At 43.1% G+C, this 21,510-nt stretch overlaps 1 protein-coding gene and 1 long non-coding RNA gene across 5 annotated transcripts in view; one reads left to right on the top strand and one right to left on the bottom strand.

Annotated features, from left to right (window-relative positions):
* Positions 1–21,510, top strand: part of LOC142071584 (uncharacterized) — a 61,923-nt gene that overhangs the window by 33,044 nt on the left and 7,369 nt on the right. The gene's annotated exons all lie outside the window — the stretch shown is intronic.
* Positions 20,794–21,510, bottom strand: part of PIWIL4 (piwi like RNA-mediated gene silencing 4) — a 70,844-nt gene continuing 70,127 nt past the window's right edge. For all 4 annotated transcript variants that reach the window (XM_048843388.2, XM_075126826.1, XM_075126824.1 and 1 more), the window contains one exon: positions 20,794–21,377. In XM_048843388.2, the coding sequence (XP_048699345.2) occupies positions 21,261–21,377 (117 nt within the window). In that variant the 3' untranslated portion in view covers positions 20,794–21,260. The remainder of the gene's footprint in view (positions 21,378–21,510) is intronic.

Below are 21,510 nucleotides of genomic sequence, written 5' to 3'. Positions count from 1 at the left end.
CTTGTAAACTCATCAAAAAAAGGTATTGAGTTAGTTTGACAGGATCTATTTTCCATAAACTCATGTTTATTTGTATTAATTACACACCCTCCTTTAATTCTCTATTAATCAAGTCCTGTGTCAGCTGCTCCATTATTCTGCCTGGAATCAATGTCAGGCTGACAGGCCTATAAGTACCCAGGTCATCCGGCTTAAACTTTTTAAAAAAGTGGAACAACATTAGTTTTCTTCCAGTCTTATAGAACTTCCCTAGTGCTCCAACACTTATTGTAAATCAGCATTAACTGTCCAGGAAGCTCCTCAGACAGCTTTTTTAAAACTCTTGGATGCAAATTATCCGGACCTACTAATTTTAAAATGTCTAACTTTAGTAGCTTCTGTTTAACATCCTCTAGAGATACCAGTGGAATGGAAAGAGTGTTATGACCATATGATGAGACTATACCATCTGTTTTCCTCCAGATATAGAACAGAACACTTCTGCCTTTTATACATTATTTTTGAAAATTCTACCATTTCCATCTAGTAATGGACCAATACCATTGTTAGGATTCTTTTTGTTCCTAATATATTTTAGGAACTCCTCTTTTTTGTCCTTAACTCTGCTGGCCATAGATTTCTCCTTGTGCCCCTTGGCCTCCCTTATCAACTTTCTAAAATTGCGGACCTATTTTTATTCATTAGTATCAACTTCCCATTTCTTCCATTTGTTGTATTTATTTTTTATAGCTGCCTTTGCTTTCCCTCTCAACCAGTTTGGTTTCTTAACCATCACAGTCTTTCCCCTTAATTGTGGCTTTTTGGGCATCTAGGAAGTTGTTCTTAAATGATTCCCAATTAACATTCACATTTTTCTGATTAAATTCTTCCTCCCAGCTGATTTGTCTCAATTGTTTTCAACTTCATGAACTTTGCCCTTTTAAAGCACCAAGTATATATATAATTGGTCTTGACTTTATTCTGCTTGCAAATTATAAATGTGATCAAGTCATAATCATTTGTACCTAAGCTACCATTAACTTTTAGTTCTGTGATCAGTTCCTCTTTATCTGTTAGGACAAGGACTAATACAGAATTCCCCCGTGTTGGCTGCAACACTTCTTGAATTAGGAAATTGTCATCTATACTATTTGGAAATTCCAAGGATGTTTTAGGGGGGCAGCATGAGACTTCCAGGATATGTCACTCAAATTGAAGTCCCCCATGATCACACTCCTCCCCCCCCCCACACACACATTGTAGATAGGTGCATAAGGAGGTAATCATCCCAGTATGATTTCGAGGTTTGCAGCAGACACCAATACCCCCATCTTGTGTTTTATCTGTTAGGACATGAATGCTTATGGATCATAGATCATTAGATCATGATTTAGTTGGGGATTGGGTCCCGCTTTGAGCAGGGGGTTGGACTAGATGACTTCCTGAGGTCCCTTCCAACCCTGATATTCTATGATTCTATGATTTTCTTCTGAGTTATCAATGACTCAAACAGGTAATGCCATTTTTGACAGAGTGCAACTTCCTTTCCTCTTTTGCCTACTCGATCCTTCCTAAATAGGTTATAACTATGGATTTTAATATCCCAGTGGTGCAAATCATCCCACCAGCTTTCAGTATCACCAACTAGATCGAATTTCTGCTTATAAATGAGCAATTAGAATTCTTCTTGTCTGTTCCCCAGACTCATAGCATTAGTGTATAGGCAATTCAAGAGTATCTTCTCTTAATGTCCTTTGGTTTCTTGATTAATTTTGTTCTCAACATCTTGATCTTGCGCTGCATGCGTGTATCTTCCCTCTTTTTACTATCCCCTTTTGCCATTATTTTAAGCCCCTCCTATCCCCCAGGAGACTGGTCTTCCTTCTACTCAGATGGAGGCCATCCAAACGATACAGCCCCTCTTTCCATAGGAGGCAGGCTAATGTTCCACAAAACCAAAGCTCGCCTACCTACACCCTTACCTAGCCAGCAATTCACTTCCCGAATCTTCTGGTCTTTTGTCTTCCTTTGCTCATATGATAGGAAAGATTTCAGACAAGATTGCTTGGACATTCTTCAGCACGCTCCCAAGTTCCTTGAAGTCATCTACTAGCGGAGCTAAGAAGGCAAGTCTTGGTATAAGAAGTCACTTGCAAGACAAAATCAAGAGCCACAAAGAAAAGCAGTTAATGAGTTTGGGAGGGAGTAGTTCCAGCTACGGACTCTGTGATTGGAGGTATCACATGACTTGGTGAGTGGTGCATCTGAGCCAGCTGTGGGCTGTTTCTTCATTCTCGGTCTACAGGCTGCAAAGCTGCGCTGTAGGCCCGTGAGTAAGCCTTTGGAGCTTTGATCAGTGCCTTGCTGAAGACCATGAGTCTCTAGCCCTTGGACCTTCTATCGGCCCAGCTGGTTGATGTCTGAGTGGTTAACTGCTCCCTGGTGGTGAGCAGGGAAGACAAACAGAGGCAGCTAATAGGAATTTTGAAGAGAGGCAAGGGAAACCTTTCTTTTTGTATAGGTTAACTTTGTTCTGGGCTCCAAATCTCATTGCTTCTCTGGCTGGTCTCACACTCAGAGAACTTGGTCTACAGTTATAGATGCTCAGGTTCCCTGTATGTTTGTATGGTAGCATTTCTGTGTATTCTATTCTATTCCCCACTTTCAAGACTTTTGTATTTAAAAGATTTACCCACAGAGATGTTGCACTCTGCTCTAACTCCAGAGCAGATTTATGAGGCTCCAGAGCAGATTTATGAGGCTCCTTTTCTCAAGTTACAGGAAAAAACTCACTTGCCCAGCTCTTAAGCAGGGACAGCCCTGGCTGGGATGATTTAATTGGGGATGGGTCCTGCTTTTGAGCAGGGGGTTGGACTAGATGACCTCCTGAGGTCCCTTCCAACCCTGATATTCTATGATTCTATGACGAAAGAGAGCCTGTAGAACAGATGGAAGTCAATGGGAAAACTCAAGCCTCAGGCCAGGCCAGGCCAGCATCGTTTCTCAAAGGAGAGAGTTGTTACGAAAACAAATGCAGACTTCGAAGGAAAACATTTAGCGGGGGGAAGTCAGACTGGGCAGCAACTCTGATTGGCTGGAGCCCTCGGGCTCCTTGGGAATCACAGTCAATGTTCCTCACAGGACCGGCTCTAGGCACCAGCAAAGCAAGCATGTGCTTGGGGTGGCACATTTCAAGGGGCGGCTTTTTTGTTGTTGATGCTTCGGCAGCATTCCGTCCACCTTTTTTTCTTTTAATTTTTTTGCTTGGGCAGTTGCGCTCTTGGAGCGGCAAAAAACCTAGAGCCGGCCCTGGTTCCTCAGACAGAGAAAAGGAATGGAAACTTTCAGTGCCAAATAGGGCCTGGTTGTGGTCTCCACAGAGACAGAGTGCACTAATGTCTAAGGGTCAGGCTGGGGTTTGGAAGGCAATGGCTGCACTAGGAGTTGTGAGAAGGGTCATGCACCAGCAGAAAGCCCCAAAGGAAAGCTCATGGGAAGAGGAGTTCCATTGTCCTATGAAAGGAAACAGTGCACAGCACCACTCTCCTCCCCTCCACTCCACCCTGCCCCACTCCAGGCCAGGTCACCTCAGCTGGCTGCTGCAGAAGGAGGGGGGACCATGGCTCCACCTTTGCCTCAACTCTCTCCCTCAGAGTGGCACTAGCTACACAGTGCCATCATTCCCCAGACTGACTGACACTCCCCTTTTGCATACCCCTGCACAGCTCAGCCATCCTCTGGGTGAAGTACTCTGTAGTCAAAGTGCAAGGCTGTGCTGAGCCCGGCCAACAACTCCTCTTCCACCCAACCTGCTTTCCTTCTGTTTCACGGACAGCCCAACCCTTATCTTGTTGCTGTCAGCAGGAACGTGTCCTATGCTGCCTTCTTTTGCTCTTGGGGTCTTTCATTAGTTCAGATCAAATGCAAACTATCTTCTACCATCTGGGATACCTCACACACTGTGTCATTCTAGGGTACTAGACCACACACGACATGTAAAATATACTGCAGGCACCACCAGTCAGTCGCAGCTAGATGCACAAATGACTGCCCTCTGACCCAGTTTGATTGGGAAGTACATAAAGCTGCCTGTAAAAAGAAGACACAACAAAAGGCTACAGTGCACTACTCCTCCAGAAGGAAGACATTGGCATTCTTTTCTTTCCAGCTTTGAAGGGACTCTGTGGTTTTAAAGAAAGCGCCAACTGGGAGGTTGGAATGAAAGTGATGGGTAGCTTTACTTGACTCTATAGCAGTGGGGTTTTACGTACATGGGGATTTGTACTCCCCTTCCTCAAAAATCTACAGAAGGGGAATCTTAGTGCAAAGACTCCACTTGCTAGTGCAAAGAATCACGACACGCTCCCCTAGCACAAGCAAAGTCACTCGCAATGCAAAACAGGCTTCAAAACTCGGCATAAGCCGAAGGAGTACAGTAAGCGACATTGCTGCCCACATGCATCTGGGTCCACACCTGGGGATCGTTGCACAACTCCCCAGCACTGCTTTCTCCTGTGCCTGCTGCTGCTGATTACCCTACGGTTGGAGATGTGTATGTAACCACTTTGGTGCTCAGAGACTTTTATTGAGGTCGTTTACTTCCCAAGGGGGACAGCTCCTCCTGCTTTCTTCCAGCTCACACTCTCTACTCTTCCTCAGAGGGGCTCTGCTATGCAAAGCGAGCAGCAGGGTTGGTGGTGTCTATGTACCCCATTGAGGAGCGTGTCACAAGTCCCCCTCCATGCTGATCCACAGTGATATGAAGTATCAAATTCACTTGCACGTTTAACATAAAGCTGTTTCCACCATGAATATATTAATGAGGCAGCAACATGAGTTCCCGTTAAATTGTGGTGTTCCCCAATTCTTTCTTTTTTCATTGTTGGTTGCCTACTCTCTAAATGGGCATTATGAAGCAGTGCCAGGCTATCAACTTGGGGCATGTTATTTAAAATTCTCACTCAGGGAACTGAAGTAACAATTATCCTAATGATTACTCTAACAATTTACAAGACTCCAACAGGCACGATAACATAATTCAAATGGCATGACTGATCAGCAAAGAATGACCATAAACAAAGTCTACCCTAGGACCATTATACAAGAACCATTCATAACAGAACATGTTCAGCTGTAGCCTAGGGGCTAAGGAAGCGAAAAGACTTAATTATTCCATTATGCAACATGCAGTAGATCTTATTACTTTTGCACATATATTGCAGAAGAGTCCTCCAGCAGTCTATCATTCAGACAGAATAAATACACTCCAGAGTCTACAGCCTCTCAAAGAGAAAGGAGTCTGATCTTCAGTTTAAAACCTATTAGTGGCCTGATCTAAAGCCTACAGAAGTCAATGGGCATCGGTCTACAGATCGGAATGCGTTTTGGATCAGGCTCCCAGCTGCAGAAGGAGGCAGGGGGAATCTATCTTTTTACTGTATATGATGCATAGCGACTCACCTAAATTCCATAATAGTTCAAAAAAACTCACCTAAGGTAACATGGACACATTTGGGAAACTGCTGATAAGGTGAAATACTTTCCTGTGGCTTTTTAACATGCTCTCCATTTTAATGGGCTATGGCTCTGCTGAGCTGAGGCTGGGTGATTATGTAATCAGAGGGGGTTTCATCCTGAACTCAGAGTGGGTTTTGCTGCTGCTCATGAAGAAAGACTCATGAGTGTTAAATATGTTAAATCCCCCCCCCAAGAATTCTGTTCTGTGAACATGCGATTCCCCTTCAGCCTTTATTTGTTCTTAATTAAATTAGTGTATTTATGGGTGAGCCCAGCAGGCACAGGGACAGAGAGACGGCATTCTCCTCCTAGGTCATGGGGCAGCCCCACAACTCCTCCCCAGGAGCAGCCACAGCCCAGAGAAGCCTCTGTGATCTTTTATACTGCCCCCCAATAATAATGCCTAGCTCCTATATAGCACTAATGAGTAGATGTCAACACACTCTATAAAAGGAGTATGATTATCCCCATTTTACTGACAGAGAAACTGAGGCACAGAGAGGTGAAGTGACTTGACCAAGGTCACCCTGCAGGCCAGTGGCAGAGTGGACAGTGGCACCCGCAGCCATATACACATTATACCTGGTGCGTACCACGACGGGGCTGAGGCTGCTAGAAATGGAACAAGGCCAGGTAGGCCTTTGGGGAAGCCCTGGTGCAGGAGCTGAGTGGTCAGTGGGGCAGCTAGCACTGCTCCTCCTCACTGCTGCCGTGGGGCATCTCCTGCAACCTGACCTCGCCCTGCTTCCAGCAGCCCATGTTCCCTGCTCTGCCCACAGGACTCACTCAGCAACAGCCTCAAGAGCTGTTACACCTCTAGGGAGCTGCAGTGAGGGCCCATGCAGGGGAACTGGTTAGCAAAGGGGCAGCAGGGAGCCGGGGGGCAGACACGAAGGGGTGAGTTGAGTGTTCCATGTGAAGAATTTCTGAGGGTGCCCCTGAGAGCTGGAACTAGAGCCCAGGGGTCCCAAGTCCAAGTTCAGTGCTCTAGCCACTCGCCCACACTCTCTCCACATGGGGGAGACTCCATACACCATAGCAGCAGGTGCTCCGTCCCCTGCATGCTGCCCTACTGGGAACCCCCATGCAGAAATCTTCATACAGCACAGGAAGGGTGCACTCCTTGCATGGTCACTTCAAAATCCAGCTCCTCCTACCCTCCCATGCTGTGGAACTGCACGGGGTCCACAATGAGGGGAGTCTACTGAGGCAGGATCTGCTCCTAAGGTGAAATGACCGAATCTTTCATATAGCTTGAGTAACTGGGATTATGTGGAGCTCTGCATGGAAACTGGGGAAGGTGAAATGCACTCCTCTCCAGTCCAGGGGCAAGCTGTGGAGCTGCACTTCACCCCATTTCTGGCCTTCTGCGGAGCACCCCCGGCTCCTCAGGGTATGTCTACACTGCAACATAAGCCAAAGGTTCCAACTCAGGCTCAAGCCTAACCCCCCTTCTATCTACACACAAGTCACGCTAACCCAAGGCTTGGACCCCAGGTACCAGGCCCCCGTAGGGTTTGGAGTGTCTGAGCCAAGCCAGGACCCAGGGTTCAAGCCCAATTGCTTTGCAAGGTAGATGCAGCCCTCCTGGACTTCTGCTCTGAGAGTTGGCCAAAAGTATTCCACAATCCCACAGGCCAACTTTCTTTGTCCTCAGGACAGTCAAGTTTTCCCACACTGCACCACGGCCACACTTTGGAGGGTGCTAGGAAATCTAGTATATGGGTGGTGGGACTCAGGCCTACTTAATGCAGTGTAGATGCTGGAGCCTCAGGTTGGGACCCAGGGTTCAACAATTCCTAACCTGGAGTTACAAATGAGCATAGGTGCTGAAGCCCCAGGTTAACAAACCCAGGCTCTGCTACCTTGAGTTCTAACCCTAGGCTTACAGTGCAGTGCCAACATACCCTCTGAGATTTCCTCCAGGCACTGGCAGGGGCGGCAAGTTATATCTCCACGTGGTGCCTTAGCACCAGCAATATTCAGAGCCCAGGGGCCCAGCTCCACCAATATTTGGGGCCAGGTGTCCCCTCCGGCCCCACCTGCTGCCCCCCTGCGCCTCCCCCAAGTGTCCTCCGGCCCCCCCTTAGACTTAACAAGCTTGATCTATGCTAATAAGCTTTACAGTTTCAGAGAGAAAAAAGCCAGGCAACTCATAGAAGTTTAGGGCTCAATGAATACCATGGGGCTCATTCTCATCTGACTCACTCTGGTATAAATCAGGAGTACATAAGAATGGCCATACTAGGTCAGATCAAAGGACCATCTAGCCCAGTATCCTGCTTGCAACAGTGGTCAAAGCCAGATGCCCCAAAGGGAATGAACAGAACAGGTAATCATCAAGTGATCCATCCCCTACTGCCTATTCCCAGCTTCTGGCAAACAGAGATTAGGGACACCATCCCAACCATCCTGGCTAAGAGCAAGTGATGGACCTATCCACCATTAACTTTGGTTCTTTTTTGAACTGTTACAGTCTTGGCCTTCACAATATCCTCTGGCAAAGAGTGCCACAGGTTAACAGTGTGTTGTGTGAGGACATACTTCCTTTTGTTGGTTTTACACCTGCTGACTATTGGTTTCATTTGGTGACTCCTAGTTCTTGTGTTATGAGGAGGAGCAAATAGCACGTCCTTATTCACTTTCTCCACACCCATCATGATTTTATAGACCTCTAGCATATCCCCACATAGTCATCTCTTTTCTAAGCTGAGATGTCCCAGTCTTTTAAATCTCTCCTCATACAGAAGCTGTTCCATACCCCTCATCATTTTTGTTGCCCGTTTCTGCACCTTTCCAATTCCAATATATCTTTTTTGAGATGGGGTGACCAGATCTGCACACAGTATTCCAGGTGTGGGCGTACCATGGATTTATATAGAGACAATATGGAGCAGGGGAGTTGTAAACAAGAGATTTACAATGCACATGAAAGATGGTTGCTCCACACCATAGGGCTGCCTAACCCCCATGACACAGCAAAGATATTTCCAGCACCTAGAGGAGAGTATAAAATAAGGGACTATGACATCACCATTTCACCCCTCCCCTCTCACCTACACTGAAGGCAACAAGATCTTTGGAAGACAAAGAAACATTTGACTGGGGGAGGGGAGTAGTGGTACTAACTGAAATCGCTTGCCAGTTAGTACAGACTGCTGTAGGGTTTTGGGTCAGAGACACCTTATTACTTCAAATTTGACTTACAATTTATTTCCTTATTCTGGCTCCCATTACCATGCAGAATAGACAAACCCTTCGTTACACCCAATACCACTCAACAGAGTGATTAAGTCTAGGGTTGGTCATTTGTTAGACCAGATAGAAAGTCGTTAGAATAGAACTATTATTGCAGAAAGCCAAATTCTACCACCCATGCTCACTCAGAATAATATTTTACTCGGCGAGTAGACCCACTGATTGCAGGGGGGTTGCTCAAGGAGTAAGGAACTTTTCTGCACAAAATAATGGTGACTGAATCTGGCCCAGGATAAATGTCACCTGGTTTGAAAATAAATGTCAGAGTAATAATCTAGAAGCAGACAGGTTTCAGAGCAACAGCCGTGTTAGTCTGTATTCGCAAAAAGAAAAGGAGGACTTGTGGCACCTTAGAGACGAACCAATTTATTTGAGCATAAGCTTTCGTGAGCTGTAGCTCACGAAAGCTTATGCTCAAATAAATTGGTTCGTCTCTAAGGTGCCACAAGTCCTCCTTTTCTTTCTAGAAGCAGACAGTAATCCCCATGACTACATTCCTTTGCATTGAAATGCATTTTTAAAATTTGATTCACGTATGCAGCATTATTTATTCAGCAGCTGCTGCGGCTAATAACAGGGCTTACAGGAATTCATTATTTTGGGGGAAATTATGCTTTTTCATTAGAAATCAGTTAGTGGTTGAGAATTCAAGCTGCTGAGTTTTAACTTCTTAAATTGTATTTGGTGCCCACTTTAAACACCTATTTTTTCAGGGGGGCTAGTGATATAATACTATTTAAACAGATGTCCAGGCTGCCTGTGAACAGTTACTATAACTCCATCGGTTTCTTCATTTGCATCTCATCTTTGCTTGACTTCCATTTTATTAGCACCTATGGACCCCTACCAACACTGGGGCCCCATTGTTCTAGGCACAGTACAAACACATAGGAGAAGACATACATGCTATGAAGAGCTTACAATCCAAGGACACAAGACAGACACAAGGTGGGAGGGGAAAACAGTACAGAGGTGAAGTGACTTGCCCAAGGTCACACAGTATGTCAATGGAAGAACAAGAAATAGGACCTAGGTGGTCCCAATTCCTGATTTAGTGCCCTATCCTATGGACCACACTGACTCTCATGTTGATGATCCGGTGTATGAGAAGAGAATGTTTTGCTTTGCTTGCCACTAAGTGCACATACTTTGTTTCGATGAACTAACCTGCAGAACTTTAAAAAAGGTTTTGGGACGTGGAAAACATTGGTTACTATCAGTTAAAACTGCATTCTGCAAGCCCTACTCATAGTCTTAGAAATTTTATCTTCCTCTGGCAGGCAGGGTTGGTGGCCACAGCCAATTTACTCAGGCTGGCCGGAACGTTTTTGCCAAAATATATTCTTTTGTCTAAGTCAAAATGTTTTGTGGAGATGCACTGGTTTCCACTGAAAGAGGTATGTGTGTAAGAGATGCTGTAACTGGGTGGTTAGGGTTCTAATGCAGAACAAAAACCAATTTCAAAACCTTGAAAACTGCTGCAAAATTGTTGTCTTCCAGTCTGCTCTAGTTTCTGACGTAAAAGTTCTGTATTTCTCTCTCTCTCTCACACACACACACACACACACACACACTTTCCTCTTGTCCTCAGTCAATTTGCATTCTGCCCCAGATTCTTTTACTTGCTTTCTACTGCAGATCTCTTTCTTTTTCACTGAACAATATTTACCGTGGGCTTCCTCATGATTGTTTACCTATGTTTCAGTTCTCCATTTTCAGGGATTTTCTTTCCTTTAAGGCTCTATGTTTGTTTGCACATTTGGTTTGTGGAGTTAAGCTATTTTCCCTGCCATATTGCTGTTTAGTTTCACTAAGGGCTTCTCTATCAACAGAGAACTTGTACCTTTTTAAACTAATAATGTGATGATGTACTGATTAAGTTTAACCAGCGCAACTTTGTGTATGAACACTAAATAACAGGGACAAATGTGTCCACACAAAGTTGCAGCATTTTAACTAAATCAATGCAACCTTGTCCCTTTAGTTTAACAGATGCAATTTTGTGTTTAGACCAGGCTAGACTTCACAAGCTTGATCTATGCTAATAAGTTTTACAGTTTCAGAGAGAAAAAAGCCAGGCAACTCATAGAAGTTTAGGGCTCAATGAATACCATGGGGCTCATTCTCATCTGTCTCACTCTGGTATAAATCAGGAGTACATAAGAATGGCCATACTAGGTCAGATCAAAGGACCATCTAGCCCAGTATCCTGCTTGCAACAGTGGTCAAAGCCAGATGCCCCAAAGGGAATGAACAGAACAGGTAATCATCAAGTGATCCATTCCCTATTGCCTATTCCCAGCTTCTGGCAAACAGAGATTAGGGACACCATCCCTAACCATCCTGGCTAAGAGCAAGTGATGGACCTATCCACCATTAACTTTGGTTCTTTTTTGAACTGTTACAGTCTTGGCTTTCACAACATCCTCTGGCAAAGAGTGCCACAGGTTAACTGTGTGTTGTGTGAGGACATACTTCCTTTTGTTGGTTTTACACCTGCTGACTATTGGTTTCATTTGGTGACTCCTAGTTCTTGTGTTATGAGGAGGAGCAAATAGCACGTCCTTATTCACTTTCTCCACACCCATCATGATTTTATAGACCTCTAGCATATCCCCACATAGTCATCTCTTTTCTAAGCTGAGATGTCCCAGTCTTTTAAATCTCTCCTCATACAGAAGCTGTTCCATACCCCTAATCATTTTTGTTGCCCGTTTCTGCACCTTTTCCAATTCCAATATATCTTTTTTGAGATGGGGTGACCAGATCTGCACACAATATTCAAGGTGTGGGCGTACCATGGATTTATATAGAGACAATATGATATTTTCTATCTTATTATCTATCTCTTAATGATTCCCAGCATTCTGTTAGCTTTTTTGACTGCTACTGCACATTGAGTGGACGTTTTCAGAGAACAATCCACAATGACACTAAGTTCTTTCTTGAGTGGTGACAGCTAATTTAGACTCCATCATTTTATATGTGTAGTTGGGATTATGTTTTCCAATGTGCATTGGTTTGCATTTATCAACATTGAATTTTGTCTGCCATTTTGTTGCTCAGTCCCTCAGTTTTGAGATCCCTTTGGAGCTCTTTGCAGTTTGCTTTTGACTTAACTACCTTGAGTAGTTTTGTATCATCTGCAAATTTTGCCACCTCACTGTTTACCCCTTTTATATGTTGAATAGGACTGGTCCCAGTACAGACCCCTGGAGGACACCACTATTTACCTCTCTCCATTCTGAAAATGGACCATTTATTCCTACCCTTTGTTTCCTATCTTTTAACCAGTTACCAACCCATGAGAGGACCTTCCCTCTTATCCTAAAACAGCTTACTTTGCTTAAGAGCCTTTGGTGAGGAACCTTGTCAAAGGCTTTCTGAAAATCTAAGTATGTTATATCCACTGGATCCCCCTTGTCCACATATTTGTTGACCCCCTCAAAGAATTCTAGTAGATTGGTGAGGCATGATTTCCCTTTACAAAAACTATGTTGACTCTTCCCCCAACAAATTATGTTCATATATGTGTCTGGCAATTCTGTTCTTTATTATCGTTTCAACCAGTGTGCCTAGTACTGAAGTCAGGCTTACTGGCCTGTAATTTCCAGAATCATCTCTGGAGCCCTTTTTAAAAATTGGCGTCACATTAACTATCCTCCAGTCATCTGTTACAGAAGCTGATTTAAATGATAGGTTACATACAACAGTTAGTAGTTCTGCAATTTCACATGAGTTCCTTCAAACTCTGGTCCTGGTAATTTATTACTGTATAGTTTATCAATTTGTTCCAAAACCTCCTCTAATGACACCTCAATCTGGGACAGTTCCTCAGATTGGTCACTGAAAAGAATGGCTCAGTTTGGGAATCTCCCTCACATCCTCAGTCATAAAGTTTGATGCAAAGAATTCTGTTTCTACGCAATGGCCTTATCATCCTTGAGTGCTCCTTTTCCATCTCGATCGTCCAGTGGCCCCACTGGTTGTTTAGCAGTCTTCCTGCTTCTAATGTACTTAAAAATGTTTTTGCTATTACTTTCTGAGTCTTTAACTAGCGGTACTTCAAATTCTTTTTTGGCCTTCCTAACTATATTTTTACACTTCATTTCTGGAGTTTATGCCCCTTTCTATTAGGGTTGTAAATACTGGGTAAAAAAAGTAACCATTTAACCTATTGAAATTCAATCGGTTAAATGGTTAATGGGGAACAAGGGGCGAGGGGGAGCTGCAGCCCCCCCACATTTTACACAGGGCTCCGCTGGCCCTCCTGTGTGCCTGGGATCCCCGCTGCCCCATACATGTACCCAGGGTCCTGGCTAGCCCCCACCCCGCACGCCCAGGGTCCCGGCTGCCAGCATCTGGGGCCAGCAGCCGGGACCCCCGGCACATGGTGGGGAGGCAGCGGAGTTTAATCGTTAACTGGAACCGGGAAGCATCAAGCTCATCAGTTAACCAGTTAAACTTGTACATCCCTACTTTTTATTTTCCTCACTAGGATTTAACTTCCACTTTTTGTCTCTCACTGCTTCTTTTCCTTTGTTGTTTAGCCCCGGTGGCACTTTTTTGGTTCTCTTTTTTTTAATTTGGGGTATACATTTAAGTTGAGCATCTATTATGGTGTCTTTTACAAAGTTTCCATGCAGCTTGCAGGGATTTCACTTCTGGCTCTGTACCCTTTAATTTCTGTTTAACTAAATTCCTCAGTTTTGTGCAATTCCCCTTTCTGAAATTAAATGCTAGCATGTTGGGCTGCTTTGGTGTTTTCTCCACCACAGGGATGTTAAATTCAATTATATTATGGTCACTATTATCAAGCGGGTCAGCTAGTGTCTCTTCTTGGACCAGATCCTGTGCTCCACTTAGGGCTAAATCTAGAACTGTCTCTACTCTTGTGGGTTTCAGGACTAGCTGCTCCAAGAAGCAGTCATTTAAGTGTCAAGAAACTTTATCTCTGCATCCCGTCCTGAGGTGACATGTACCCAGTCAATATAGGGATAGCTGAAATCCCCCATTATTATTTTTTAATTTTTATACCCTCTCTAATCTCCCTGAGCATTTCATACTCACTTTCATCAACCTGGCAAGGTGGTCGGTAGTATATCCCTACTCCTATATTCTTGTTATTCAAGCATGGAATTACTATCCATAGAGAGTCTATGGTACAGTTCGGTTCATTTAAGATTTTTACTTCATTTGATTCTATGCTTTTTCACATATAGTGCTACTTCCCCACCAGCACGACCTGTTCTATCCTTCCAATATATTTTGTACCCTGGTATTACTGTGTCCCATTGATTATCCTCATTCCACCAAGTTTCTGTCATGCCTATTATATCGATATCCTCATTTAATATAAGGCACTCTAGTTCACTCATCTTGTTTTTTAGACGTCTAGCATTTGCATATAAGCACTTAAAAATTGTCACTTTTTAGCTGTCTGCCATTACCTCGTGTAATTGAATGAGACTCTTTGTCATTTGACTGTTTCTCATCAGATCCCACACTTATTTTATTATCTTCCGTCCTCTCCTCCTTACTAGGACATTATAGATCCTTGCCTAAGGGATGGCTCTGTCCAAACCAGGTGCTCCTCCGCACCTGTCGGCTTCCCCCAGCCCTTTGTTTAAAAACTGCTCAATGACCTTTTTAATTGTAAGCGCCAGCCATCTGCTTCCATTTTGGTTTGGGTGGAGCCCGTGCTTCCTGTATAGGCTCCCCCTTTCCTAAAAGGTTCCCCAGTTCCTAATAAATCTAAACCCCTCCTCCCTACACCATTGTCTCATCCATGCATTGAGACCCTGCAGTTCTTCCTGCCTAACTGGCCCTGAACATGGAACTGGAAACATTTCAGAGAATGCTACCATGGAGGTCCTGGACTTCAATCTCTTACCTAGCAGCCTAAATTTGGCCTCCAGGACCTCTCTCCTATCCTTCCCTATGACACTAGTACCTACTTATACCACGACCACCAGCTCCTCCCCAGTGCTACAGAAGTCTATCTAGCTGTCTCGAGAGATCCGCAACTTTCGCACCAGGCAGGAGAGTCACCATGCAGTTCTCCCGGTCATCGCAAACCCAGCTATCTATTGTAACTAGTGAAGTCAATACAATCACACTAATTTAAAACCAGAGTGCTATGAGGATCAGGCCTATAACACTGTGTTGCTTGATTGCTGGAAGTTAGTTTGAGATAGTATTAGTTCATAAAAACAAATTGGCAGTTGGAATCAATAAGTTAAAGATAGCCAAATTATTTTGTAATACTGGGATGCTTAAAACAGACTTTTTTTTTGTTAGTAGTAGCTCGTCTTTGAAAAACCTGAGATAACATCCTGCAGAAATCCAGAATTGTTCAGTTCTTCTATTCTGTCTCTTTGCTCCTTTGAGGAAAGAAAAGTCAGTTAGCCAAACACAAACACCAGGTGCATACTCACTGGTTTTGGAAATAAAAACTCTTACCAGAAGCAGCTCATTCATGCAAAAAGAACATGAACAGAAAGTCAACTTGGCATGTTCTAATAGAAAATGAGACTTGACCTTTTGTGAAACGGTTTCTAAGCTTCTGTTAAGACTATATATAATTCAAAGAATATTCGCTAGAATAAATTTAGAGTTGAAATCTGTTCTGAGAAGGCTCATTCTCAGACGCAGTCCTTGCCCCACATTCACTTTTTGTCTAAAAAATGCTGGTTTTGAACGTTTACTATTATTGCCTGATTATTCACTGAATGGTGAAGCACTGCTGTGAAGAACAGACCTGTGGCAATCCTATGCAGCAAAGCACTTAAGTACATGCTTACTTTAAGCAGGAAGTAGTCCTAAGAACATAAGAACGGTCATACTGGGTGAGACCAAAGGTCCATCTAGCCCAGTATCCTGTCTTCTGACAGTGGCCAACACCAGGGGTCCCAGAGGGAATGAACAGAACAGGAAATCATCAAGTGATCCATCCCATTACCAATTCCCAGCTTCTGGCAAACAGAGGCTAGGGATACCATCGCTGCTCATCCTGGCTAATAGTCATTGATGGACCTATCCTCCATGAACTTATCTAGTTCTTTTTTGAACCATTATTGTCTTGGCCTTCACAATATCCTCTGGCAAAGAGTTCCACAGGTTAACTGTGTTGTGAAGACATACTTCATTTTGTTAGTTTTAAACCTGCTGCCTATTTGTTTCATTTGGTGACCCTTAGTTCTTGTGTTATGAGAAGAAGTAAGTAACACTTCACTTTCTTCACACCAGTCATGATTTTATAGACCTCTACCATATCCCCCCTTAGCCATTTCCTGTCCAAGCTGAGACGTCCCAGTCTTTTTAATCTCTCCATGACCCTTGGGCGTATGCAGCGACAGCAGATCCAGGAGCTGTGCACTAGCTACGTGCCGACGTTCTCAGCCACCCCAGGACTGACTGAACGGGCATACCACTCCATTGACACAGGTAATGCTCACCCAATTAAAGTACAACCTTACCGGGTGTCTCCTCAAGCTAGAACTGCTATAGAACGGAAGATCCAGGATATGCTACAGATGGGTGTAATCCGCCCCTCTGGCAGTGCATGGGCATCTCCAGTGGTTCTAGTTCCCAAACCAGATGGGGAGATACGTTTTTGCATGGACTACCATAAGCTAAATGCTGTAACTCGCCCAGACAACTATCCAATGCCATGCACAGATGAACTATTAGAGAAACTGGGATGGGCCCAGTTCATCTCTACCTTGGACTTAACCACAGGGTACTGGCAGGTACCGCTAGATGAATCCACCAAGGAAAGGTCAGCCTTCACCACACGTTGGGCTGTATGAATTTAATGTACTCCCTTTCGGGCTGCGGAATGCACCCGCCACTTTCCAAAGACTTGTAGATGGTCTCCTAGCGGGATTAGGAGAATATGGAGTTGCCTACCTTGACAATGTGGCCATATTTTCGGATTCCTGGGCAGACCACCTAGAACATCTACAAAAAGTCTTTGAGCGCATAAGGGCGGCAGGACTAACTCTTAAGGCTAAGAAGTGTCAAATAGGCCTAAACAGAGTGACTTACCTTGGACACCAGGTGGGTCAAGGAACTATCAACCCCCTACAGGCCAAAGTGGATGCTATCCAAAAGTGGCCTGTCCCAAAGTCAAAGAAACAGGTCCAATCCTTCTTAGGTCTGGCCGGATATTACAGGCGATTTGTACTACAATACAGCCAAATCACCACCCCACTGACAGACCTAACCAAAAAGAAACAGCCAAATGCCGTTCAGTGGACCGAAGAGTGTCAGAAGGCCTTTAACCAGCTTCAAGCGACACTCATGTCTGACCCTGTGCTAAGGGCCCCAGACTTTGACAAACCGGTCCTAGTAACCACAGATGCATCCGAGTGTGATGTGGGAGCAGTTTTAATGCAGGAAGGACCGGATCAAGAATTCCACCCTGTAGTGTTTCTCAGCAAGAAGCTGTCTGAGAGGGAAAGCCACTGGTCAGTCAGTGAAAAAGAATGTTATGCCATGGTCTACACTCTGGAAAAGCTACGCCCATGTTTGGGGACGGCGTTTCCACCTGCAAACTGACCATGCTGCGCTCCAGTGGCTTCATTCCACCACGGGAAATAACAAAAAGCATATTTGGTGGAGTTTAGCTCTCCAAGATTTTGATTTCGACATCCAACACATCTCAGGAGCTTCTAACAAAATGGCTGATGCACTCTCCTGTGAAAGTTTCCCAGAATCAACTGGTTAAAATCGTCCTTGAGATGTGGAAAATATTGTTAGTCTTTATATACCTAGTAGTATATTTAGAGGTGCATGTGTATTATTAACTCTGTTTTCTCCTAGAGCTCCAGGAAGAAATCACAGCCAGCGTTTGACCCTATCTGTGATTTGGGGGTGTGTGTCATAAATATAAAGGGAAGGGTAAACACCTTTAAAATCCCTCCTGGCCAGGGGAAAAACCCTTTCACCTGTAAAGGGTTAAGAAGCTAGGATAACCTCACTGGCACCTGACCAAAATGACCAATGAGGAGACAAGATACTTTCAAAGCTGGAAGAGGGGGAGAAACAAAGGTTCTCTCTGTCTGTGTGATGCTTTTGCCGGGAACAGAAAAGGAATGGAGTCTTAGAACTTAGTAAGTAATCTAGCCAGATATGCGTTAGATTCTGTTTTGTTTAAATGGCTGATAAAATAAGCTGTGCTGAATGGAATGTATATTCCTGTTTTTGTGTCTTTTTGTAACTTAAGGGTTTGCCTAGAGGGATTCTCTATGTTTTGAATCTGTTTACTCTGTAAGGTATTTACCATCCTGATTTTACAGAGGTGATTCTTTTACTTTTTCTTCAATTAAAATTCTTCTTTTAAGAACCTGATTGCTTTTGCATTGTTCTTAAGATCCAAGGGTTTGGATCTGTGTTCACCGATGCAAATTGATGAGGATTTTTATCAAGCCTTCCCCTGGAAAGGCGGTGTAGGGTTTGGGAGGATTTTAGGGGTGGGGGAAGACATTTCCAAGCGGGCTCTTTCCCTGTTATATATTTATTAGACTCCTGGTGGTGGCAGCAATAAAGTCCAAGGGCAAAAGGTAAAATAGATTGTACCTTGGGGAAGTTTTAACCTAAGCTGGTAAAAATAAGCTTAGGGGGTTTTTCATGCAGGTCCCCACATCTGTACCCTAGAGTTCAGAGTGGGGAAGGAACCTTGACAGACATTCTTGTCAACTGCTGGAAATGGCCCACCTTGATTATCACTACAGAAGGTTTTTTCCCCCGCTCTCCTGCTGGTAATAACTCACCTTAAGTGATCACTCTTGTTACAGTGTGTATGGTAACACCCATTGTTTCATGTTCTCTATGTATATAAATCTCCCCACTGTATTTTCCACTGAATGCATCTGATGAAGTGAGCCGTAGCTCACGAAAGCTTATGCTCAAATAAATTTGTTAGTCTCTAAGGGCCACAAGTACTCCTTTTCTTTTTGTGAATATAGACTAACACAGCTGCTACTCTGAAACCGTTCAGAGGGAAGCTGTTCCATACCCCTAATCATTTTTATTGCCCTTTTCTGAACCTTATCCAGTTCTAATACATCTTTTTTGAGATGGGGTGACCAGATCTGCACACAATATTCAAGGTGTGGGTGTACCACAGATTTATATAGAGGCAATATGATATTTTTTGTCTTATTATCCATCCCTTTCTTAATGATTCCCAACATTCTGTTCACTTTTTTGACTGCCGCTGCACAGAGTGGATGTTTTCAGAGAACTACTCACAATGACTCCAAGACCTTTCTTGAGTGGTAACAGCTAATTTAGACCCCATCATTTTATATGAAAAGTTGGGATTATATTTTCCAATGTCCATGACTTTGCATTTATAAACACTGAATTTCGTCTGCCATTTTGTTGCCCAGTCACTCAGTTTTGTGAGGTCCCTTTGTAGCTTGCTTTGGACTTAACTATCTTGAGTAGTTTTGTATTATCACATTAGGACTTCTTATTCTCCTCTCACTCCAATATAAGTAAAGCAACTAGAGCAGATTCTCCCCTCCCTTATACTGGTGTAATGACTTCAGACCTGCACCTGATTTATATTGGTGTTAGAGGAGAATTAGACAACTCCTCTCTATACATTTTTCTATACCAAAGAGACATAGCAATGCTTTAAAGTGTGTCTTTGTATTATTAAACATATATACTAAGATGATTTCAGATATGATTCTTGCCCTAATTATCTTATAATCAAAAAGAGAGACAAAGATGAGAAGATCTCACTGGGAGACCCAGAGGACGGTAAGTTAGAGTTCTGTATTTTTTAAATACAGAAAATCAAGATGTTATTTGTAGAAATTAGCTCTTTTGGCACAGAGCGCATGGTGTACGTGTGCACAACTAGATAAAGCAAAGGGTACTAACAGTCACTGGCACTTGTATTACATTAAAATTACTCTGTAGCTATATATGGAATAGTGTGATAGTCACATAAGATACCAATCAAGATGCTTCGTAATACCAGTTTGGCCAAGGACTCACTGGCTTCCAGGTGGCAAACTACCTGCATGAAGGACTCAATAATGCTAAGAGTGTTTATTTTGATCAGTGACCTCCGGTAACAACGGTACAACTATTACTAGATTCCACTGGTGTCGGAGAACCCGGTCACTGACCGGACTTATGTGAAAAAGGTGCAAGATGCAGAACTCTTTGGGAAACAGTCTAATTTGGGACATTTTTGGGCAGCAATCTCTCCAGCATTATTCTTTGCTATCAGTATCAATCCTGATTCTTTAAACTCTATTTTGCCCAAAGTGGAAACAGTTCACCACAGCAATATGTAGACTCCACGTTCATTACTTCCTTATATATGGTCTGCGGGTGGCTTCTTTGAATCCCACTCATTTATTTTACAGATTTGACTGTATCTCTGTGTGAAACACCCTTTTTAAAAGAGTGAAACTTTTCATAGGTTTGTGAAGTATCTGAACATAGAATATAGGTATTTCTGTGGCACTAATACATAAAAATCAGACAGAGTTAAGGATACTAGGTTACATTCCTGCTCTTCACTCACACTTTTGCTATAACCAAGACACTTAACTTCAGTCTACCCATCTATGAGTCATATATGGTAATATTTACCAACCATCCAGGGTTGCTGAGACACAGTTTGGCTGTTGAACCCAGATCCTTGAGTGGAAAACTCACCAAGTAAGGCTATTATCTAACAAGTACAGTGAGACACCTACCCTATTTAAAAATCAAACTACAATAGATGTCATTTAACACTTAAAAAAACACTGACTCCTCCAAACTAATTTTTTCAATTAACTGAATTCTAAAACATTTAGTAATACCTCCCAGCTAATATGTTTGTATAACAAGGTGTCTGTTCCTACATTTTTACTGTGATTCGTGTTAATTTCCAAAACATCCGTGCAACACCTGGCTTTTTTGCTTTTTTTTTTTTAAATAAGGATAGTCTATCCGTAGCAGAGAGAGCCGAAAAGAAAGTTTGGTGTAATATATTCTAACTAATTATCAAAAATAATCTTAAAATGCAAACAGAATAAAACTTTATTAATTCAAAAAATTTCAACCTTATCCAAACAGTTTTCTAAAAGAGTCTTTGAAGGAAAAAGTAACCCTCTAAAACGATCTGGAAATTAAATGGCAATGATATGCTTACAGAATAATCAGGTGTACAGTGTATCTATATCAACAACATTTCTATTAAAACATCATATACCCCTACATTTTCAAATGTTACTAGGGAGTATGCTCCAAGTCTCCTATTGGGGCTAAGTGAAGTAAAGTACCTTAATCCCTTATACTGCTCAGAAGGCTCTGTTCTCTTAATTCAGAGAATAGATATTTCTCTTTAAGTCTAAAACTAGATGTTTTCTTTCAGATACAAGACTGAGTTTGAGCTACAGTATGCTGGCAGCCATGAGACCATATCCAGATTTGGCCATGTTAGTATTTCTTATAGTTGTCTTCGTGATAGATTATTATTATTCTCCTCCTCACAAATAGAAAAGCTTGTCAGCTAGTTCCAGGCTTGGCTCTCTGTGAATGCTCTGACCCACCAGGAAGGTCAACTTGTGGGCATACTGACAGGGTGCTGGCACTCTGATTAGACCCTGTGAAACACACATCAGATGAAAGTGAGACTGACCTTCCCAGACTGTATTGCTGCTTTCTTCTGAGAAAAGCAAACTATTTTTAAAATCCCAAGTACCGTTTCCATACATAATATAATCTCAGAATTCCTTT

This window comes from Caretta caretta, chromosome 1 (genome assembly GCF_965140235.1).
Source record: "Caretta caretta isolate rCarCar2 chromosome 1, rCarCar1.hap1, whole genome shotgun sequence".
Classification (NCBI taxonomy): domain Eukaryota; kingdom Metazoa; phylum Chordata; order Testudines; family Cheloniidae; genus Caretta; species Caretta caretta.
The sequence above is the reverse complement of the archived record's forward strand: the minus strand, read 5'-3'. Positions and strand labels throughout refer to the sequence as shown.